Source organism: Apteryx mantelli, chromosome 2, assembly GCF_036417845.1.
Source record: "Apteryx mantelli isolate bAptMan1 chromosome 2, bAptMan1.hap1, whole genome shotgun sequence".
NCBI classification, from domain to species: Eukaryota; Metazoa; Chordata; class Aves; order Apterygiformes; family Apterygidae; genus Apteryx; species Apteryx mantelli.
Window position 1 is genome coordinate 163,552,011 of NC_089979.1, and position 23,398 is coordinate 163,575,408.

At 41.0% G+C, this 23,398-nt stretch overlaps 1 protein-coding gene across 1 annotated transcript; it reads left to right on the top strand.

Annotated features, from left to right (window-relative positions):
- Positions 1–218: 218 nt before the first annotated feature.
- EXOG (exo/endonuclease G) lies at positions 219–23,153 on the top strand. The gene is made up of 6 exons (XM_067291976.1): positions 219–368; positions 1,321–1,470; positions 6,542–6,681; positions 8,460–8,536; positions 11,032–11,146; positions 22,567–23,153. Exons 1-6 carry the CDS (start codon positions 227–229, stop codon positions 23,026–23,028), a joined length of 1,086 nt encoding a protein of 361 aa, XP_067148077.1. The 5' UTR covers positions 219–226; the 3' UTR covers positions 23,029–23,153.
- The last annotated feature ends 245 nt before the right edge of the window (positions 23,154–23,398 follow it).

The window sequence follows — 23,398 nt, forward strand, 5'->3', positions numbered from 1 at the left end:
GCGGTCACCACGCCGCCGAGGTGCGGGCCAGCCCCGCGCCTTTGATCTCGGTTTTTCACAGACGTTGGGGGGGGGGGGGGGAACAACAAAAAAACCGTTTTTGCTCGTTATTCGCCTGCCGTCTGCCCCCGCCGCGGCAGCGCGGCCCGTCATGGCGGCGGGGCCGGCAGGGGGCGCTGCGGCGCGGGCGCGGCCCCCCTCCCCCCCCCTTCCCCCTCCCCCCGCCATGGCGGCCTTTCCCCGCCGCCGCCGCTTTCTGGGAGGCTTCGTCTGCGGCGCCGCGGCGGGCGCCGCCGCCTCGTGCTGGGCTGCGTGGCGGCTTCTCCGCAGCCAGAGCCGGCCGGAGCCGGCGCCGGCCGCGCCGCAGGGTAAGAGCCGCGGGGAGCAGGCGGGCGGGCGCGCTGCGCTGCGCGGGGCGGCGGCGGCACGGGGCTGCCCCGCTCTCCCGGCGCGGCCGCTTCCCGCGCTGCGGGGAGGCCGGAGGAGGTCGCCGGGCGGGCGGCGGCTGCGAGCGGCGGCGGCTTGGCCCTTCCGGGCTGTCAATCGAATTAAAACCGAAACCGTAAAATCGGTGTAGCCGCTCCCGCCGGGCACTTTGAGGAAAGGCGGTTCCTGCGGCCAGCCGTTACGCGACCTGGCAATTCCGCATATATATATATATATATATGCTTGTTTGTTTATATATATATTTATTTATTTATATATATTTATATATATATATATGCAGCTCGAAGTCTTACAAATTTTGGAGCACTGGAAAACGCTGGGAGGCTCTAAAAAGGTGGTTTGCTCTGAAGCAAGCGGCTGGAGCGCACAGGAGTCAGTGAGGTGGATGTGAATATCCCCCCCATGAGAGAAAAGGGTTACTCGCAAATTAAAAAGAAAAAAAAAAAACGGATTCAGAGTGATGGTTTCATTCACTGAGCAAAGCCCGAGCCTTCCCGGTGGTGGTGGGACTTGTGCTCGTGTGTCTAGGTTTGTGGGGAGGAGGGCGATTTCGGGGCTCTCTGAAGGGCCCTTTGGCGTGTGCTTTGATCCCTGGGTCCTTTGCTCCTTACTTGCGAGTCTGTCCCTAAATATCTGCTAGTTTTTCCCCTCCCTTAGGAAGTGCTGGGCGGATGTGTGCAGCCGTCGGGGTGAGCGAGTTAGCCTAGAGCCCATCCTTGGGTGTAGGCACGATGTAAAGTACGGCTGTTTTTGGTAAAAGAGAGCTTGCACTCTCTTAATTTTTTTGTCTTAAGCATGACAGCAACTTGTGTGTCTTGTTTCTGACCACCCCGTTTCCTCTTTGGGTGGCTTCCTGTTTATTTTTCGCCTTAGAGCCGGTAGAGGAGCCTCTGCTGGAGAAGTATGGGTTCCCCGAAGCCGGGACGGAGACCAGGTGTTACACAAACCATGCGCTGTCCTACGATCAAACGAAGCGGGTGCCTCGATGGGTGATTGAGCATATTTCAAAGCAGAAGACGCTAGGTATGTGGGCATTTACTTACTTATATTTATGGCACCCAGCGTGGGCTTTGCGGGTCACAGACCATGGACCCGGGGACAGACTGGCAGAAAAATCCTGTAGTTTTCTCTAGGTATGTTTTTTTCCACCCATGCATGATCCCACTGGTGGCAGCAGGCCTCTGGGCGGATGTCAGTGTCATGGCGGTATTAAAGGTGACATTGGCAGTGATTTAAGAGAGACCTGCCATTGTAGGTATTCAGGCCTCTTCAGTATTCTTTATATTTTGGGGACTAGTCAGCTATATGCACATACACCATCCTGCAACCTGCGAGACGCGCTTGGCCCAATGGTTGGATGTGAAAGGGAGGGATGAAGAAGAACTTGAGCTACCTCCCATGAGAAATTTCTGTCTGAATTTATAAAACAGTCTGAAAGCACCAGCTTAGTACAGGCATACCTTGCTTTATTGCACTTCGCAGATATTGCATGGTTTTTTTGGGGGGGGGGAGGGGTGGTTTTGTTTTACAAATTGAAGGTTTGTAGCAACCCTGTGTCAAGCAAGTCTGTCAGGCCGTTTTTCCAACAGCATGTGCTCACTCCGTGTCTCTGTGTCACGTTTTAGTAATTCTCGCAATATTTCAAACTTCATGATTATTATATCTGTTCTGGTGATGATCAGTGATCTTTGACGTTACTATTGTAATTGTTTTGGGGTGCCACGAACCACGCCCGTATTAGATGGCACACTTGATCGATAAACATTGCATGTGTTCTGACTGTTCCACCGACTGGCCATTCCCCCATCTCTCTCCCTCTCCTCGGGCCTCCCTGTTCCCTGAGACACAACGATATTGAAATTAGGGCAGTTAATAACCCTACAATGGCTTCTAAGAGTTCAAGGGAAAGGAAGAGTCGCATGTCTCTCACTTAAAAGCTAGAAACGATGAAACTTAGTCAGGAAGGGATGTCTAAAGCAGAGACAGGCCTAAAGCTTGGCCTCTTGCGCCAAACAGCCAAACTGTGAATGCAAAGGAGAAGTTCTTGAAGGAAATTCAACGTGCTACTCCAGTGAACACACAAATGATAAGAAAGCAAAACAGCCTTACTGCTGATACGGAGAAAGTTTTGGTGGTCTGGATAGAAGATCAAACCAGCCACAACATTCCCTTAAGCCAAAGCCTCATTCAGAGCAAGGCCCTAACTCCCTTCAATTCTATGAAGGCTGAGAGAGGTGAGGAAGCTGCAGAAGAAAAGTTTGAAGCTAGCAGAGGTTGGTTCATGAGGTTTCAGGAAAGAAGTCATCTCCATAACATAAAAGTGCAAGGTGAAGCAGCAAATGCTGATGCAGAAGCTGCAGCAAGTTATCCAGAAGATCTAGCTAAGACAATTGATGAAGGTGGCTATACTAAACAACAGATTTTCAGTGTAGATGAAACAGTCTTCTGTTGGAAGAAGATGCCATCTAGGACTTTCATAGCTCGAGAGGAGAAGTCAATGCCTGAGCTTCAAAGCTTCAAAGGACAGGCTGCCTTTCTTGTTAGGGGCTAATGCAGCTGGTGACTTTAAGTTGAAGCCAATGCTCATTTACCATTCCGAAAATCCTAGGGCCCTTAAGAATTATGCTAAATCTACTCTGTATGTGCTCTGTAAATGGAACAACAAAGCCTGGATGACAGCACATCTGTTTACAACATGGTTTACTGAATATTTTAAGCCCACTGTTGAGACCTATTGCTCAGAAAAATAGATTCCTTTCCAAATATTACTGACAAATATTGCTCACTGACAATGCACCTGGTCACCCAAGAGCTCTGATGGAGACGTACAATGAGATTAAAATTGTTTTCATGCCTTCTAACGCAATGTCCATTCTGCAGCCCATGGATCAAGCAGTAATTTCGACTTTCAAATCTTATTATTTAAGAAATACATTTTGTAAGGCTATAGCTCCCATAGATAGTGATTCCTCTGGTGGATCTGGGCAAAGTAAATTGAAAACCTTCTGGAAAGGATTCACCATTCTAGATACCATTAAGAACATTTGTGATTCATGGACAGATGTCAAAATATCCACGTTAACAGGGGTTTGGAAGAAGTTGATTCCAACCCTCGTGGATGACTTGGAGGGGTTCGAGACTTCCGTGGAGGAAGTAACTGCAGATGTGGTGGAAATAGCAGGAGAACTAGAATTAGAAGTGGAGCCTGAAGATGTGACTGAATTGCTGCAATCTCATGATAAAACTAACGGATGAGGAGTTGCTTCTTATGGATGAGCAAAGACAGTGGTTTCTTGAGATAGAATCTACTCCTGGTGAAGATGCTGTGAACACTGTTGAAATGACAACAAAAGATTTAGAATATTACAGAAACTTAGCTGATAAAACAGCTGCAGGGTTTGAGAGGATTGACTCCAATTTTGGAAGAAGTTCTATTGTGGGTAAAATGCTATCAAACAGCATCTCATGCTACAGAGAAGTCCTTTGTGAAAGGAAGGGTCAATCGATGTGGCAAACTTCATTGCTGTCTTATTTTAAGAAATTGCCACAGCCACCCCAACCTTCAGCAAACACCACGCTGATCAGTCAGCAGCCATCAACATCGCGGCAAGACCCCCCATCAGCAAAAAGATTATGACTCACTGAAGGCTCAGATGATGGTTAGCATTTTTTAGCAATAAAGTATTTTTTAATTAAGGTATGTACATTGGTTTTTTTAGACATAATCCTATTGCACACTTAATAGACTACAGTATAGTGTAAACATAATTTTTATATGCATTGGGAAACCAAAAAATTTGTGCGACTCGCCTTATTGCGATATTCACTTTGTTGCGGTGGTCTGGACCGAACCTGCAATATCTCCGAGGTATGCCTGTATAGCTGTGTAAAAGTAAACACTGTAAGTCACGTTGCAGAAGGGAACCATAACCTACTTTTTAAAAATATGAATGGAGAGGAGGTTAAAAAACCTAAAATTAAACTTCTCTTACCTGATTTAGACCTGCAAAGTTCAATGTCATTGCTCAAGTGGATAAAATTACTTTTGCTTCCTTAGCTAGCGTGAACTATCTTTAGTTTTATGGGCCAACTTATGTTAGCTGAGGTACTGTCGTACGTGTGTGAATGCTTGCAGGGTCAAAGCCTTCAGTAGCCAGTCTCTTTCATCTGTAGATCTTGAAGGGGTTTCCTCAGAACAGAAAAAAAAATGAATACGAGTTTCTGAGATAAAAGCGGAGTAAAAGGGATCAACAGTTACAACTGTTCAAAGCTAGATAAAGCGTACCTACTTGCTGCAGCTGCTACTTTGATGCAGTTCTCTTGTATTGTCTTATATGTATTATCAAATATTCTTTCCCTCTTCTTTATGCAAGACAGAGGCTCAGAAGTTCTTGCTCTCAGTGCTGAATGAAAAGTGAGTGGTATACAGTCACTGTAAATTAAGTTCACAGTGTTATTTCAGTTTTTATAAGGCAAATTATTTGTAATGGAGCTAACTGTATAATTGTAAAATGTTTTATGAAGGTAGTAGCCCTTCAGATATATCTTAATCACTGTCTTTGTATTACCTTTCAACATTAAAAGCATGATCCTGAAAATATTTACAACCAACCCCTAAGCAGCAAAATTGATTTCACTTCTATCTGAGAAGAAAGCAGTATTTCCAAGCTTGCTTTCAAGTGGGCTTTAACAGCTAGGTTGTTAAAATGTTTTCCAAATGATCAAATACAACTAACCTGCAAGTTGAAATTAAACATCTTGAGGCATTCAGCCCTGATTTATGTCTGATAGCTACTCTAATTGAGACTTGAGGCAGAACAATGCAGCTCAGGGTATTTGCCATAGAAGCCCTCTATGTATTGGCTCTTTGAAAACATGTGGTATATTAAAAAAGCTTGGTATATTAAAAAAGCTAAGTATTTTAATGATAAATAAAAATGTGAATATTTCAGAAACATAGTGGAGAGAAAACTGTTTTAAGTGCAAATGAGATGTATAAAACTGATTACAACAAAAATTACCCATTTTTTTTACCAAAGCAGTGAACAGAGAATAAAGGAGGATATAGTTTCCATTTTTCAAGTTCAATAGATAAATTACACTGTCTTAAATACTGAGATTCATTAAGATTCCTTTCTTTTTAATCTCTAGTTTTGCACATTGATAAACTTTTCAGTGTTGCTTCCTAAGCATCAGTCCTGAGAGACGAAGTATCATGTCGTGTGCTTTACCAAAAAAAAAAAAAGTAAACTGAGAGTTCCTTCCTTTTACCTGCACTGCATAAAGATGCTCTGACCACCTCTCGGTTTCGATGTCGCCTCCATGGACATACGGACAGATGGTCAATGAGGAAGAGGAACTTACTTATGGATGTCGATTTCCATGAGATGCATTATCCGTATGCATGTTCTCTTCCCATCTCTTCCCCTCCTCCTTGTGGTCCTTAGATATTCTGGATTCTGCAGAGAACTGACAAGTGAAGAGCATCTATCGCACTTTGTTCTCAGTATGGAGCATAAGGAAGTGTAGGGTGCGTATGTGCTCAATACTAATGCTGGTTTAACGAAAAAGGCTGAGTGCATGAAGCTTGTGTGTGTATGCGCAGTCATCTATAGAAGAAGGAATAATTCTAACAGCTAACAGAGTTAATTATTGAAAATGGCCCCTTGCAACAGGAAATATTTTATATTATGTGCAAAGTTCGAGGGAATTCTTTCTAGCTTGTGTAGGCCTTGATTAAATGGAATGGAGAAATGAAAGGAGAATATATAATTGTATAATTAGTTAAATGAAAGAATATGTAATGGTCCTATATATTGCATGTGTGAAATTATGCCTAAGATGACATGCTGAATTTTAAAAAGAAAAAATAATCAATATGCCTTCAGCACCGTGAACTGTCCTGGTATTTGGAACAAAATCTTGGATGTCAGTGGTGGTGCTCTAAGCCAGTGATTTCACCCTTTTCCAGCTGCACACCGTGCCTCTCCCTGCTGCCTGCATGGACCTGTTGTGTGGGCACAGCTGCAACAGCCCTGTTAGGTTATCAGTAAGTTACCAGTAAACAATAACAATTTAGTGTGTTATTCCTCAGGTAATGCAGACCGAAGGCACTGTAAATTCAGACCAGATCCTAACATCCCTCTAATGTTTAGTGCTGCCAATGAAGACTACGTTGGGAGCGGCTGGTCACGGGGACACATGGCGCCAGCAGGAGATAACAAATTTTCAACAGTAGGAATTTTTCTTAATTTATATTTGTCAATGGGAAAGGGTAAAAAGACCTGTAAAAGTGATGTATAATGTTCCTTTTGCTCTTTGTTTTGAGATGAAACATGGTCTCATTGTTGAAGCACAGACCTGGACTCGAGTTACGAGGTCTGTTCATGATGGTGCACTGTAGGATGCTCTCGCTGTCTACTTCAGGTGTTTAAATCAGATGCTGTAAATCGTCCTCTGGTGATATACCTCTCTTCATTAAATCACGCCTAGGTTAGCTTGTCGAGCAGAGATAGGCTGAATATATCTTGCACTGCATAGTGTTGAGCAAGTCTCTTCAACCTCTTGTGTGTCACATTCTCTGTGTGTAAAATGAAGGTGATAACCTTCACCAACCAGACCTCTAAAGCGTCTTGGGAAGCCCAGGTAAAGTGAGATGGGGAAGATGACTTCATTCTGGCCAGCAGGTGCTGAAATGTTTAAGGCTAGATTGGGCAGAGCAAAAATACCGTTAAGAACTGTTCTGTATTGGCAAGGGGATTGACTGAATGATTTAAAAGGCTTTTTCCTTTCTGGCAATGTGTATGAGGTAAATTAGAACCTTTTTTTTTGCCATAGTTCTTTCAGTCTATAAAATGTCTTCACCTGCCATTTATTTGAGCTGTAAGAAAAGCATACCCTAATGCCTTGGCTGACTAACAAAGCAGCCTTGGATTTATTGGGTCCTCTTGTGAAATGTGCCTAATGCAGGCAATTTGTCAATTAAGAAGCAGCTTGAATTTGTATTTCTGCCCTGCATAGCATGCTGTGGGACAGACTGACAGCACAGTGGCATGCGATAGATGAAAGAACCAGTCACTATTTCTACTGGGAGGGGTCTTTGTGGTTGTTTATTTGTGATGTTTGGGGAATTTTGGCATGGTGAGCTACCTGCACAGAGAGATTCTGGATGCAGGGTGAAATATGGGGTGATAATATAACCTTTCAAATACAGGATTATAAAACCTTAAAGTATTGCACACTTTAATGACTGCAAGTAGTGGCTGCACATTATCCTAAGTACTTTTGTCAGCCCTTCACTTTCATAAAGAAGAAGTATCTGAGAAACGTTGACAGGTACAGAACCTATCAAGATTCTAGGTTAAGATCTTGTGAATTTTTTTCTCTGATCTTTTCCTAAGTATGTATAGTTATTTAGCCCCTGGCCCTTCACATCTGGGGATACATGAGCTTCAATTTAGGGAAGCTTATGCCACTTTTAAAAAGATAAAATTAAGCAGGTATGTAGATGTTTAAAGGTTATGGTGTCATAAATCATTTCATCACCTGCAGCTTACATATCTGTAAAATTGTAAAATACTGATGAATATTTTTAATAAAGCCTTTTCTTGTAAGAAAAAGCTAGCCACTTAGCTAGTCCAGTACATTAAAAGCATGAGTGAAAATGCCTTTCCCTTTCTAAAAGGGGAAGCTAGTTGCTTCCAAATGCATTACCAAACTGACACTGCAGTAGCATCGTAATTTCTCTGGCTCTAGAATTGGACATTCTTGTGCTATGTTTCTGTCAAACAAAAGTACATCCAGTCTGCAAGGTTTGCACCTCAGTTTTGCGCTTCTTACTCCAAAATAATTTTTTAGATGTTCTGACCTAGATATTACCTGACATTCTATGTTGAGAATGTTTTGCTATGGAGATAGCAAGATTCTGATCCAAAAACTTCAAAAATGTGTTTGTAGCTCATCTTTATAGAGAACGTTTCAATGAAATGATATTATTTTCTTTCTTTATGCAGAGAGCCATGGCTGAAACATTTTATCTTTCTAATATTGTGCCTCAGAATTATGAAAATAATGCTGGATTTTGGAACAGGTGAGAAATTGTTTGAGTGACCTAAGTGAAAAATACCAGGCAGTTGGGTAAATCAAAAATCTGTATTTATAAAGGACCTTCACCTCAAAGTATTTTAAAGCACTTTATAGGCTTCTTGTAGAGATCATAGCAACGTTCTCTGAAATGAAAGGCAACTCGTTCCTCACAGTGCAAGAACAATATCATGACCACTTCAGTTCTTTATCCAGTAAAGCTATAGAAGATGTTTGTGTAGAGTAAATACCAGGATTAATGTCTCTGTCCGTAGGGAGAGTTCAGTAGAAACTAGGAAGGTTAGGTTTTGATTTAACATCTCTTCCCCGAAAGAGCATTTCCAGCCCAAGTGTATTCACATCTATGTGTTTGGACGTTAATTTTTTAATTGGAGATCTGAGTGCTGCACACTGAATCATCACTACTTTAGGTCTTAGGTGTTTCTTGGAGTGCCTTGCTTCCAAGTAGCAGTTGGATGAGTTCTTTTTCTCTTGTGCATGCTGGCAGGTTCAGCTTTGAGGTGATGTGACTGGAAGATGCATTTTAATTCTCTTCATACAGGCTTTTTACTCCTTCCCTCCTCTGAGCAGAAAAGCTGTTAATAAAACTAGCATTCATCCTGTGCTTCTTGCGTAGGACTTAAAGAATGTTAAGACTCGGAAGCGGGAGGGAAAATGATGAATTTTTCAAGGTTCACTCAAGGGAAGGTTAACAAAGTTATGTACAGTATTGTAGTAAAAGTCTGTCAAAAATGCCTCATCACTCAACTACACGCTGCTTTCCAGTTTTACAAGAATGCATATAAAATTGTGAGGAATACAGTAAGGTTATACTATTTTGTAGGTAAATAAAATGCTGTAACATTTTCAGAGATTTTTGTATCGTTTTAACACCTCAAGCATTGGAGCATAACATTTCCTTATACCAAAGCTAGGCATATGTGCCAATTTAGGGTTGGAAACCCTCTTTATTTCTTTTGAACAGGATCTCTGCCTAATCCTAACAGGATCTCCTCTTCACAGGGAGAATTTGAAAATTTCAGCAGGCACCATCAACCCCACAAATTAGGCTGTTGCTAAGCCTTCCTCCTAGCCTCCGATGCCCTGTCCCCACTGCAGCCGTGTATTTCTCCTGCTTTCTATGTGCCAGCTCTGACACTTCTCTGACTGTATGGTGTGCTGATTCTGTTTAACACAGTTAAATTGCTCACTTTTTGTTTTGCTTGGTTATGTTTCTGCCAGATTAGAAAATTGGATCAACCGGTGAGATGCGTGCTAGAGCCAGGATGGAAGATGGAATCGGAGTGTTCAGCTGGGGCAGGCAAGGGGAGCGGTAGGAAAGGGGAGAGTGCAACAGCGTCTTTCAGACATAGAAAGCTGTTAGATACTGTATTAGACATTATATTAGGGTGAAAATGTACAAGATTGCTTGAGCCTTTTTGACAGCTCAGTGTCATCAAAAGAGGAAGGTCTCATTCTTGCTGATTCTGACTTGTGTGAGCTGATTCAACTCACTAACTCAGCACAGAGGAAAAAAAAAAAAAAGACCATTTTTGTCCAGGGTTATAGACAGGCGAAGAGCACCAAAGGGGGCCCAGCTGAGATGTATGAGGAACAGGGAGGAGGGAGAAGGTGGTGAAATCCTTCCCTTTCAGAAGCAGCCAGATTAGCTGGATTCATTTGTCTCATGTAACTTGGCCCCTTCAAGAGAAATAGAATTCTGTCTTTAGTAAAATTCCAGTAGGTACTCACTTTATCATATTTCTATAACATTTGAGATACTACATCAAAGAGAGGCTATAATCTTTCATTTTATGTAAAATAAGTGTGATCCAGAAACCTGTTTATTTGGATAAATATTTTATGCTGTAAACTGAATTAATTAGTTTTTTTTAAAAACAATAATTTTAAGATTTCTGTTTTTATTACTTAATGCTTAATCAGCTTTATATAAAAGAGCAATAAGTAGCCTTACTGGGAATGGCACTGATGCGTGTAGCACCTCTCCTGAGTTCTTTGAGCTACTAAAAGAGTTGAGTTTTAGAAAACATATGGTTGCAGAATTGTCTGTGTTGCAGGACTTTGATTCCTCAGGGAGGGTGGGGGGGAAGTGGTATCATGGAACCTTAGAAACCGAGGGGAACACAGCCTGCTGTTTAAAAGGAGTATCTTCTTTACTGATCCCAAGCGACCTTAGCACTCTTCCTAGTGTCAAGTGGGAGTAAGGACAGAATTTGGATTTTCAGGGAATGTGGTAAAACTACAGAAAACTCTTTTCAAATGTGCATGGCTAACACATGCCTATTTGCAAATAAGTGAACCTGGAGCGAGTGGGAAGTATGACTTATGCCTGCATTTTACCGTCTTGGATATGTGTCAGTCCTGAGAGTTTGGAAAAATGCCCCAAAACTGTCAGTAGTTCATCTTGTCCTTCATATTATGTTTCTGAGATTGTTAAGCTTTCCTAGCTGGCTTTACCCAATCTGACAAATATCTTTTCAGAATGGAAATGTACTGTCGGGAATTGACAGAGAGATTTGAGGATGTTTGGGTTGTTTCTGGACCTCTGACCTTGCCTGAAACAGGTGGTGATGGAAAGAAGAGAGTTACCTATCAGGTATGTACCTATGTTGTTGGATTAACAGTGCAGTGTTAAGTGTTGTTAATTCTTTATTTAAAATGTAAGAAAATAGCTCATTTCATTGTAGCTTGAAAAAACAAAGTTAAAATTCCTGTTAAATGCAAAGTATCAGAGCAAAAGTCTAGTTCATTAGAGATACTGTATCTTGCCTACAACATTAAAAAGTACATTTTAGAATATTTTATTTACAGAGAGGTCTATTAAATGTCTTCTCGCAATCTGTAGTAAAACTGTACTCTGACTTCTGTAATGCATGACAGCATCTAAATAGAGAGCTAGTGGGTTTTGCTGATGTGTGCGCATCCGTTCAATCATTTATTGATATATTTTAGAGTGACTGCACTACAAAGATAGTGTGGAATTCTCAAAGCTGTGTAGGGGATTTGAATGCCAGTGCTCCATTAAATTTAAAAGCAGTTTGCTGAAATCCCATATGCATCGCTTAAAATCTCAGTTTTGAGGCCTCATCTAAGAACGCCAAAGCCAACTGAAAGACTTCCTTCAAGCTTGGTAGGGTTTAGGTGAATTCAGCGTAACTACTCGTCGGCGGTACTGCTTCTTCCCTCCTTCTTTTGGCCCCCTGTTTTTGTTACATGCTTAAAATACTCTGAAGTTTTGGGATTGATCATGCACAGTCTCTAAGTCATCAATGACAGACAGACAAACAGGAAAGGCTATCAAGTTGAGAGATGAACTTAATCTTGCTTGTCCCGAATTACTCTTTGCAAGCATGTGTTTAGATTTCTGTAAAATTTTGAAGGGGGGGATTATAACATTCTGTCTCTAGTGTAATGAGATGTTATTGCTGTTTTCAGTTGCTAGATGCTAACTAGCATGATGCAAATAATAAATACTATATTTTGCACCTTCTAGCTAGCTTGCTAGCTAGAAAAAACATATTTTTCTTTGAAAATAAGTACTTAGATAACCTGTAGCTTCAGCTCAGGAGCGATTCAGTTGTCTAGCTAGTTCTCTGAGGAGCAATGAATGAGTTCACTATAAACAAGTCCCTGTTTCAGAGGGATATGAGAGACGGTAAAGGGAGGGATGTTCAGCTTTCAATCCTAGCTTGATTAGCAGTAAGATTTAGGCACTACTTATCCATTATAAATGTACAATTGATTTCTGTTAGATCAAGCTGGGAACTCAATAGTGATGGAGTGTAATTCTCCCTGCTTGCTTTTACCTTTTTACTTCTTTAAAAATTGTCCCTTATATCACCCACACATGTCTATAACCTGCACTCTGGTGGAATTGCAGATTTGTGGGCGGGGTTTTTTTGTTTCTTTCCAGACAGTCATATGTTATGCACATGAAAGTACAGTAATAATAATTTATCTTTTTAACGTTCAGTGGCAGTTCCAAACTTCAGTTATCAACACCTCCTTGTGAGGAGGGTGATGACTGTTCTCATTTTCAGGGGGATAAATAGACGGTGGTTAGGTGATATGGTCAGCGTCACGCAGTAAGTTAGTGGCAAAGCTACGTTTAGGCTGGCTATGGCTCCTTGCCACCCAAAGGGAGAGGTCCAGCTTCCCTGCCGCGCACGGTACTTTCCAGTCCTTTCCCTTGCATACCAGTGCTGGTGACTGTCAAATCCTTCCATAAGCTGCTTAATTAACTAATGCGATAGAAAACCATCCATACTGGACTTTTTGTTTGTTTACTGGGCTTGTTTTCTACTGCCTTAGGAAGATAAAGCAGCGTGCGAAGGAGCCCAGCGCTTACCGGTGACAGCTTGAGATAGGTGGCAAAAGCGCATAGCTGGGAACAGGAGGCGAATGTTCCCTTTCAACAGCATCGATCTGAACGTTTGGCTTACGGTCGCCCAGAACGGTGCCGTAAGAGCTCTCCAGGCTTGCGCCTAGCCTGCTGGAATTTGTTGCCTTGTAGTTGTCAGGGCATTACACTTACATTTTTAAGGGATTAAAAAAATATTAATCTTACATTGCAAAGAATTAAAAATCGTGAGAGCTGACTTGAGCATTTTATAGCTGAAAATAGTTTTCCAGCAAGCAATTGAATTGTGCAGTCTACCAGCTGCTTCACTTTAGTCTTGGTCATCCTTTTTTAGTTTTTGTCTCTAGAAAAAGTGTTTACTTACAAAAGAAACATTACTTTTTAAAAAAAATGATTGTGGTTCTATGCTTTGGTTCTGAAACATAAATTTTAGTATTCTATAGGTAAAAATAAGAGCAGGCACTGCGTCTTACTGCCTTTATTCTAAGTAACTTGATAGCAGCAAACAGCGATGGAATAATAGTGGCACAAAATGTACATGCTGCTTTGATTATCATATCGTTCTGTTCTTGTCTGTTGCCAAGACGTCTTCGTCATCTTTGGGTTTGATGACAACTCTGGTCTTTCATAAACCTACTATCAGGTTTGGTCTTGATAGAAACTGTGAAGCGAAGTTCAGTGTGGGACTGAAAACAATGAAACGATGGTATTCGTGTTTTCATTTCATCCTTTGGCAACATTCATAAACCCTTCTTAGTCAGCTTTCCTAGAGTGGGATTTGTTACATAGATGGATTTGTATTTAAGCTTGTGGTCATGAATTTAGGAACAGATAATGCTGGCTACCAGTGGGAAAAACAGAGTTGAAAAAAAAAGTGTTTTCTCTTTAACTTATACAACACTCCTAAGTGTACATACACTCCTAAGTGTAAATAAATACAGACTGAGAAGTGCTTTGTTATTTCAAAATCTGTTTATAGCCTAAGTTCTTTTGCTTGCAGTTGAAGTTGTCCTTTGGGGAGAGAGACTTCAAAGTGGAGGGCTTTTTTGTTTGGTTGTTTTTTTTTTCCTACACCAACACATACTCCTAGAAGAGGGGACATACTCTGTCAACGCGCTGGGTAGAAGTTCTTTTGCAAACAGATAACTCAGATGCAATTGCAGTCATTGCCTTTGACTTCGGACTGGGATTCTGCCCCTAAACCAAGAATTTTGAGTTTGCAGCTAGACGAGAATGGAAGATAAGTCTTAGCTGTCTTTCAGGTGTGAACACTTAGATTCAGACAAATGGCTTAGAAATGAAAGGCTTTTAGTCTTCATTGTTTGGGCTTATGAAGCTGATGTGGGAAAGTGTCCTTTTTCTTTTTATCTGCTGTTTAAGGAGAAGTGCTGCAGTATACACCAAAGTGCTGAAACTCGCAACCTATAATCTGGCAACGTAACTGTTACGGCTAAGCTCTTTTTTAATGTTTTTCTTCTCCTCCAAGAGAGAACTGTGAAAAAGAAAACGCAGAAACACTACAATGAGTGTGTCTGCACTGAGTTGTTTCAGATCCTCTCTTCAACCTTTGTTTCCTTGTTTTTGCCTAAATGAGCGGTGAAATATGTATCCATGGCTTTACAGGCTGGTGTTTTTCTCATTAGACATCCAAAAAGGTTATTTTTAGATCACTATAGAGGAAAAACAGAGCATCGGTCATGGCATTGTTCCCAGTTCCTGCTTGGACTCTGGTACCATTTGTTGTTTAATTCCAGAAAGGGAATTAACCTTGAACTCCTTGGATGCCAGTGCTGTTCTATCTATTGGCTGAACTTGCTGTATCCTCAGATAGGGTCTGTCATTTCATCTGTCTCCAGCGGAGGCTTTTATTGCAAAGGCTGGATTGATGACTGTGCTTGGTATCTGAAAAATACATTTCGAGAATATATGTAAAATAGAATGCCAACAGGAAAAATCTGTTCTGTGTCATTGGAGAGGCAGATGCAGGTTTTTCATCTCTGTCCGGTTCAAATCAAAGTAACATTGTCTTGTTTTGTACATTACTGTCACTTCCGTGATTTTTTTCCTCTGTCAGCAGATTTTGAGTTTGAAATACAAAGTTTTGCAGTGATTTTACTGCATTATGCTCAACTCTTCACCCTCCTATTCCTGCTGTCACTGTACTAAATCTTAATTTAAGAAGGATCAGCTGTGGCTGTCAAAAGAAAATACAGTTTAGATACCACTTTGTTTACTGTTTGAAGAAGACATTTTTCTTTACTCTTTAGTGATATACTGAGGTCGTACTGGCATCGCGTCCGTTGTTTAATTTTCAAAATGGAATGACTGTACTTTCCCAGGTTGGGCCAGAGATGCAGAATAACTATCCCAGAAGAGATACTTATTTGTCATCCTGTATCTGAGGTAAATAAGTCCCTGGAAAGCAAATTGCACCTCTCAAATATATGGTGGTGCTTTACGGTTTCCCCAGTCAACTTTCAAACTTAGTGGAGATTCTGTCTTAGCTAAGATACTATAGGGGGAAGAAATCCATGGTAAAAGAGAAAATAAACTTGAGGGCAGTTACTATTTGACCTCCCCAAATGGGCTCAAGGCTGCACAGACAGTAATGGATGCAGGTCCATTTTACGTGTCCCATAAAACTTATTTTCAAAAAGCTAGGTCTTAGATCAGCTGGTATAACCGACTAGAGCTTTTGTCAGCCCTAAATTTAGACATGATGTACAAATGAAAATAATAGATCCGGGGTTAAGATTGGAGGAGAAGGGACACCAAAGGTGCAGGATAGATTTATGGGGTTGCTTTTATTTAGCACTGCACCCGTCCTGAGGGTTCTTTTATTATAGGAAGAGTGGTGATAGTGGCTGTATTGGATTCAGTGGTAAGTAACCTAAATGGATTCTGTGAAAGAAAGAGTCTGTGATCACATAAACAGGACATTGTAATGCATATACACATTCTCTTTATCTTAAAAAAAAATAAATAACAAGTTTCTGTCTCTTAATGCCATAACAGTGTTTTCAGGGACACCTTTTTCACCATCTTATTTATTTATTCTCCTTTTTTAGGATTGCCAAATGACTTGGCAACAGCAATCAGACCAGCCATAACAACTTAAATCTTAACTGAAATACATACATTTGCATTTGGAGTGTTGAGCTGTGCAATTTTATAACAGTTTGTTAATTTGGTTTGTATTTGTAGTATTTGCTGTATTTCAAGGACTGCCTTCACACCCCTCAGTTCTTCTCAATGCCATCTGATAGAATTCTCTCAAATCTCAGGTCAAAACTGTGTTAACAGAATTAGTGCTGCCTGTCACAAACCCAGAAGGGATTGGAGTGAAGGCAGTTAATGCTGTCACAGCAATCAAGTACAAGGAAAAAACACTGATAGCAAAGGGAACTTTTTATGCTGCCAGAAAGTCTGTTTCTATTCAGAATTTAGTATCACATTATAATAAAGCCCTCTGTTGTCAAACGTGGGGTCATATTAGCAGGAATGATCTTATCTAAAGCATAACATCTTTGGGGCCAGATCACACCTGGAATTAAAACAGTTAAAACAAGTGCCTGCCGAGAGGGCTACCGTCTTATTCTGGGTGACGGGCGTGCCGTGCCCAAAGTCTGTACCTCAAGAAATACGACAGAACTCTTAATTTTGTTATTGCCAGATGTAGGTGGAAGTGTTGTTACCTACCAAATGTGCAGAATTGCATGTACACTTGTTCTTAGGCAATTCTGATTTCCAGCGTACCTTTATCTTAACCTCTGGTTATTAGAGAGAGGGAGAGGTAGGGAAGAAGGGGTTACTAGAGTGCAGAGGGAATTTCTGGAGCTATCATTTTAATGCATTTGTTGGTACTCTTTGATGCGGGGACTCTTCAGTGTGTGCTGGCAGTTAAGTCGTGATTGAATACGATTTCTGTTTACCACATTCTACAAGAATCTCAGATAACTGCCAGTCCTGAGCTGCCGCTCACTGATGAAAGACTAGTCCCTTCTGCTAATTCTCTTCAGGGTTGGTTTTCATTTTCTAGTCGCTAGGTGGCAAAATCTTACTATTAGATTCAGAACACCTTTCTTTTAGAAATTATTCTACCCTTTCAGAAGGAATTAGCTTTCTTATAAAAGTATAAAAGTCAGTATGAAATTAAAACATGATAAAGTTATGTTTTAAAATTTTTAATAAGACTAACAATTCTGTTTTGCTTCCAATAATCTCTTGGGTGTTCTACGGTTACACTTAATATATTGCCTTTGTCCTGTTTGTGAAGAATGGAGTTTTCTTTCCCTTAACCTGCAAACTGTGATTTTTAGGGACAGCTTTGCCCCCTCTTTCTTTTTATCTGATTAACTAATGTCACCTTCATGGGAGTAATGTACTATGCTTAAAATTACCCAAGGTGCCCTTAGCAACTATCTTTATTTTAATATCTCAGCTCTTCACAAGTATTATCAAATTCATTCTTTCTCCAATTTGAAAAATTTCAAATAGGAACATTTATAGGATTTGGCCAAAATCATGCAGGGATCAGGATGTTAGAAAAATCCCAATTCGGTGACTTAGCTGTGAGACCAAATTTATCAAAGCTCACTGAGTTCTCTCTGTTTTAACAAATCTTGTTCCTTCTGCCCTTATCTTTATCTGTGCCTGTGAGCTCTTAAGTTTGTAGAACTGCTTACCAACACATTTATTGTTTTAGCAATAGGTAAACATCTCCAAATGTCAAGAATTGCATGCATTTTAGTGGCCCATAGTCATGACTGCTGTCCATGTTTAATTGGACATCGAGGGGTAACAAATTTATACACACTTGTGGAATACAAGTATTGTGTATCAATGTCAATGCTTAAAAGAAAAACAAAAAGAACACTATGCTGAAAATGACATTATTGTAATGTTGCAGTATTAGATAACACAAGTTCGGTCCTAGTGCTTCAACCAGTGCCAGCTCACTGAACAAAACAAGAGCAAAGCAAAAGTAAATGGAATAGGAAACTCCGAAGTGTTAGGGCATGAATATTTTTATGCTGAACTAATACTGACAGCAAAAGAGAAATATTTGAAATTTCACACTGATATTACAAATAGGGAGGAATATTTTTAATGCTATAAAAAGAAAGCTTTTAGATTGAGTGCATATTTTTGCTTTCGAGGCTGTTGAAAATGTGAAAGGCTTTTTAAATAAAATTTTATAGGAATAGAAAAATGGAAACTTTCAAAGGGCAAGGCAAAAACGTACCTGGTGTCCTGTCCCCAACGTGGGTGAAAGCATCTGGGATAGCAATGATTGTCAGTAAACCAGTGCTGTGTTTTCTGGCTTGTACTGGCTCTGTGGTTTGAGTCGTAGATACTACTAAAAACTGTTGCTCTCCATCCGGGACAGATAGCCGTTGCAGGCACTGACTGTTGAAAGATCATCCTCTGCCTGTGCATAGACTAGCACAAATCAAAGTCAACATCTGTCCGCTGATGATCTTGACCTGCTTTCTGTTCTGTTACGATAGGGGCATACGCTCTCTGCCTCTGTTTGGCATGCATGGAGATAAATGGGATGGTGCAGATCAGAGGAGTGATCCCAATTGCTGTAGTTAGGTAGGAAAATCCTCTAGGTGGCAATAGGAAATGAACTGTTGAGTTTTTCCTGCCTAGTGCTTCTGTTGCTAACTTCACTTCGTGCTTTACTACTTCTCCCGGCTGTTGAGCTGGCTGTGCAGGGCAGTGATGCGGGAGCGTTCATCAGCACCTTCTGTATCTACTCCCATCGAAAAGCAGTCGTGGTATGTTAGTGTGTATGATGATGGAAGCGCTATGGCTTGTTCAAGGACTACATTTCTTTTTAACAGTAATCATTGGATCACCCTGGTTGCATAAATTTTTGGTGATGCAGCCTGTGCGTGGTTTGCATCAGCTCTAAACTGCAGAAGAGGAGTATATAAGCTTTGTCGCTCATGTTTATTCTGTTAGGACACCCTCTTTTTTTTCTCCTTTAATCTCCGCTCATGGTATTCTCCTCCAGCAGAATGAGCTCAGGGACAGAGTTTTTATGCCTGCTTTTGTGTAAGGGAAGAACACTATTGTGGACTCTGACCATTTTGGCAGGCCAAAACTTGTTTTAATCACTTTAACAGTATTAGAACTCAGTAAAGTAATTGCAGAAGTAGTTTAGTGCTATTCAGAGGACTGGTATAAAGCCTGTGCACTATTTAAATTTTGTTTAAATCCTCAAAAGAAAGCTTACATGGAATTGAAGTGCATAAATTACGTGTATGGCCATTACCTGCATAGCGTTGAGTTGTACTTAGAATTTCATTTCTCAAAAAAACAACCCTTCCTTCTTTTTGAAGCAGCCCTCTCTGTCTTTCGTTCTTTCCTTCATGGGAGCATATACTATGCATAAATGCATTACTTTGCATAGAATATATATATATTTGCATAATATTACATAAGCATAGGGTCTGTTTTCCCTTAACGCCCACTCCAGGCATTTAGCGTTTCCATTTCATACCTAACTATTCTGCGTAGAGCTCTATTCATTCCCCAGCCTTTCTATCCGCCCACTCAGTCCTCAGACTCAATCCCCGGCTCCCTCTGCTAGCTCACTCAACATGCATTCACCTGTTTGTTTTACATATGCCATAGAGCCCCTAATTGGAGCTACTTGTAGCAGCTCCATCTGCATGTTCACCCTTCCTCTCGTCTTTTATATGAAAGACAGGATGCTGGTATGTGTACGCGTGTGGGAGGTGTTGAGGAGGGGTGGGGGCAGAGGTAAGGAGGTCCGAGGATGTATGTATGTTTTTAAAGTGGGGGAAAAAAGTATGTGAAGAGGCCTGGAAAAGGAAGGATGGGACATTACACAGGAATGCTGCAGGTAAGGAGCTTGTGAGCCCTGGGAAACCTCACGAACAGGATTTAGGCTCGCTACCAGCCTCTCTTGAGGGGCTAGAGCAGCTTCAAGGTGCCCTGCAGCCACGCGCAGGCTCTTTCTGCTCTGTTCTGCCTTGGCAGTGCGCGGCGCTCGGTAGCTGGGATCGCGGCACATGCTCTGTAAGTGCCGTTCTCCAAGGGGAGGAAAGGAACTACAACCTCCGGCCTTCAACCGTATCACCCACCACCTGTGCTTGGGCAAATACGGAAATCTGAACTCCCCACTTCCTGCCCCAGGGCTTTTCGTGCTTCTTGGTTCCCTCCCGCTCACCCCAAAACATGGCATGTCCTTCCTGGTTTGAGCGCCAGCCATCTCAACAAGGTTAAACTCCAGCACCCTTCACTTTATAATTCAGTTTTAAGCCGCTAGATATAGCAGCGGATTGATGTGTAGTTTTCAGTATATTTTAAAATTACCTGTACATCAGTCAGTTTTGATTATTTATGCTCCTGATCCCCGGGAGCTGTAACTCTGGTTTCACCTACGCTGAATGCTAAATGCAAAGTACTTTGACACTCAGGAGCTCTAATTTCCCTATCAAGACATCTGTCCTTGCTGAAAGGGAAAGTAGCTTTAACATACAGCACTTATTTAGGGAACTACTTGCCTGTTTCGTTTCAGTGATCGTTATACGTCTAGGCAGGGCTTTATTGGGGAGAAGGTTGGTGGCACAAGCAAGATCACTTTTGTAGAGAGGTATAAACCACAGCAAGGTGATACAGTGGTGCTGTTAAATAGTCTGGTTTAGGGAAGGGGAGGAGAATACTCTGGTTTTGGTATCAGAGTAAACAAGTCTAAGAGCAAATGTTTCGCTTCTTTATTGGACGTTTCCTTTTCTCCTAAAGGCACTTTTTTTGGTTTAGATCTAAGCAGTCAGGCCTAAAGAACTGTGAGCGCTATAAGAATTCATAACTGAAGTGAGTTAACTATTGGGAATAGACAAAGTGAACCTTGGTTCAGTAGCCGCAGGCAAAGTCTGGTTTTAAAAATGCATTACCTTTTGCAGAAGTGCTGAATACTCTCCAAAATAAAGCATGCATAGGAAACGTTTCCTCTATGATTGAGTTATACAGAATATATGACCGGACAAAGCATGTCTGAACTGATATACCAGATTAGTTTGTAAAATACTTGTAATTAATTTGATCAGTTGTGGCAGTGAAATAGATGCAGTTAAAATACCGTTTCAGAGAAAGCAGCTATCTAACAAAAGCTGTCAAAAATCAAAACAAGCAGTCATTGCTTTTGCAGGTATTACACACGCTGGATGTAATAGTCAAATACTGGATTTTATGTATAAAACAAGATCGCTGTGTAGCTCTTGTAAAGCATCTGCATCTTTTTCTTCTGTTGCCATTAGAATAAAAGTACAATTTTAGAAAAGGTAGTTATACAGAAGGGTTAAGCACAACTCAAGTTTTCTGTGTGTGAGCCTGTTGTACTTTGTCAACACAGCAGATAAGCTCAATACTATTGCAGCAAAAAAAGCTTAATAAAATGCATGCATGAGCATCATTTATTTAAATACTGACAGGGGAAAAATTACAGTATTCATCATAAAATGGAATATTCCCTCAGATTAATTCTTGACACAGGATGGGGTGTCTGCTATATACATGTGTGTGTGAGCTTATTACAAGCTTTAAATGAATTCAGGGTCCTGGTCATCCCCTCCTAGTGCTTCCAGACTGGGATCCCAGTCTGAGTGACGCAGCAGGAAACCCAACATACGCAAGCTCTTAAGCTGAATTATAATGAATATGTGGAATAAATACATACATCAAATTATGCCTTTTCTTTGGATCAACTTCCCTCCTTCAAGATACTAAGTGCCACTAAATGTACTTCTTTTATATCTGGGTCCCCTCATAAAAATGCTTACTTAAGTAGTATACCTTTTAAATACACTATGTACATGGATAATAAAGGCTCAAAAAATAATTGACAGAAGGTAAGTTAGAATTGATTTTTAAAATGGCTGTTGAAAGTATCTGATTTGGAACTGTCAAATCAAGGATTTAAAGTAAAATGTAGAGACACTGTTACTGAAAACAGCTTTCAAAGTGTTAATGTGATGCGGTACGACAAGGACTCTACCATCCCTTCATGTCAGCTATGTTTACAGATCTGCACCAGAGGATTAGGGAACTGGGGTCTTGGCTGAATCCCCGTTTCCAAATATGTTTTTCAGATTTGGTTCCAGCTAAGTTTCAACTGCAACTGAAGTTACTCTGGTTTTCCTCTGCTTGAGAAATTTAAGTCGAATTTACTCTTACTACTTTCTTAGTAATTTTTCCCAGATCTTTACAGATATTTAGGCAATTACTGACTAATCTTTTGACCTTTTGTCTGCATCATTGCTTTTAACAGTCAGATGAAAAGTTAGTTGTGTCATGGGAGAAAGGTGCAGAGCCTTCTGGGAAAGTCTCCTATTGACAGTGGCCAAACAACCCTGCAGTTTACTCCTCTGCACTCTGCCCTGCTCTTCCTAGTTGAGAGAGATTTGGCTATCGAACAACTAGCTCAGTCCCCAGCAGCTATATAAGGAGCTGCAAGGAGACGTGTTTCTGTCTCGGCTTGTGGTCTGATGCATTGCACATGATTTTGATGTGTAGTTACATGCTGTGACTCCATTTTAGAGATAGTAGGATTAGTCTAGCTCCCCTCCCAACACACACGACTGGTGAGATCTGTATCTGTTACAGAACTTTTCTTTCCCTAGGTAATTGGAAAGGATGATGTAGCTGTGCCATCCCACCTCTACAAGGTGATTCTTGCCAGACGGAGCCGAACAACCACAGAGCCCTTGGTACTGGGGGCTTTTGTGGTGCCCAATGATCCCGTAGGCTTCAGTCACCAGCTGACTGAGTTCCAAGTAAATATTGAAGACCTGGAAAAAATGTCAGGTTTGGTTTTCTTTCCCCAGGTGGACAAAACCAAAGATGTTAAAAATATCTGTGATGTGGACACCTGTAAACTGATGGGTTTCAAGGAATTTACATTGTATATCACTACTCGAAAAGTGCAAAGTGCTCGTACATTGCACCGCTTGGAGAAAGTCATGTCAGAATTAAGGGAAGCGGGAATTGAACCTGACGAATATCTTCTAAAGCTTCACAAGAAGAAGGAAGAAGAACTGATGCAGGAAAAACAAGTAGAAGCTAGAGAGGGGAAAGCTGGCTGAGTGCTTGCTCAGAAATGCGTTTGGGTTTTGTACTTTCAGAGGGAGGCTGTAGGCAAACAAAAAATAGGGCTTTCTGAATTATGTATTTTGAATTGTGAAAGAATAAAGAAACTTTTGGAAGTTGATGATGTTGGAATAATGTTCATTCTCCTGTAATATGATGCACACATGGTTTGCTGCAATATTTAGATGTGGGAAATGAAAATGACCCCTTTCTGGCATGAATAGATTACAGGACCTCCAGAAAAGGCTTTGTACTATTTTCCAAACCAGACGTCAGACTTGGGATTTGTATGGAATCCCTTCTAGGAATATTGTAAAAATAGACAGTAGACATCTTGGGAGTATAACTGGAACATGTCTAAATGTA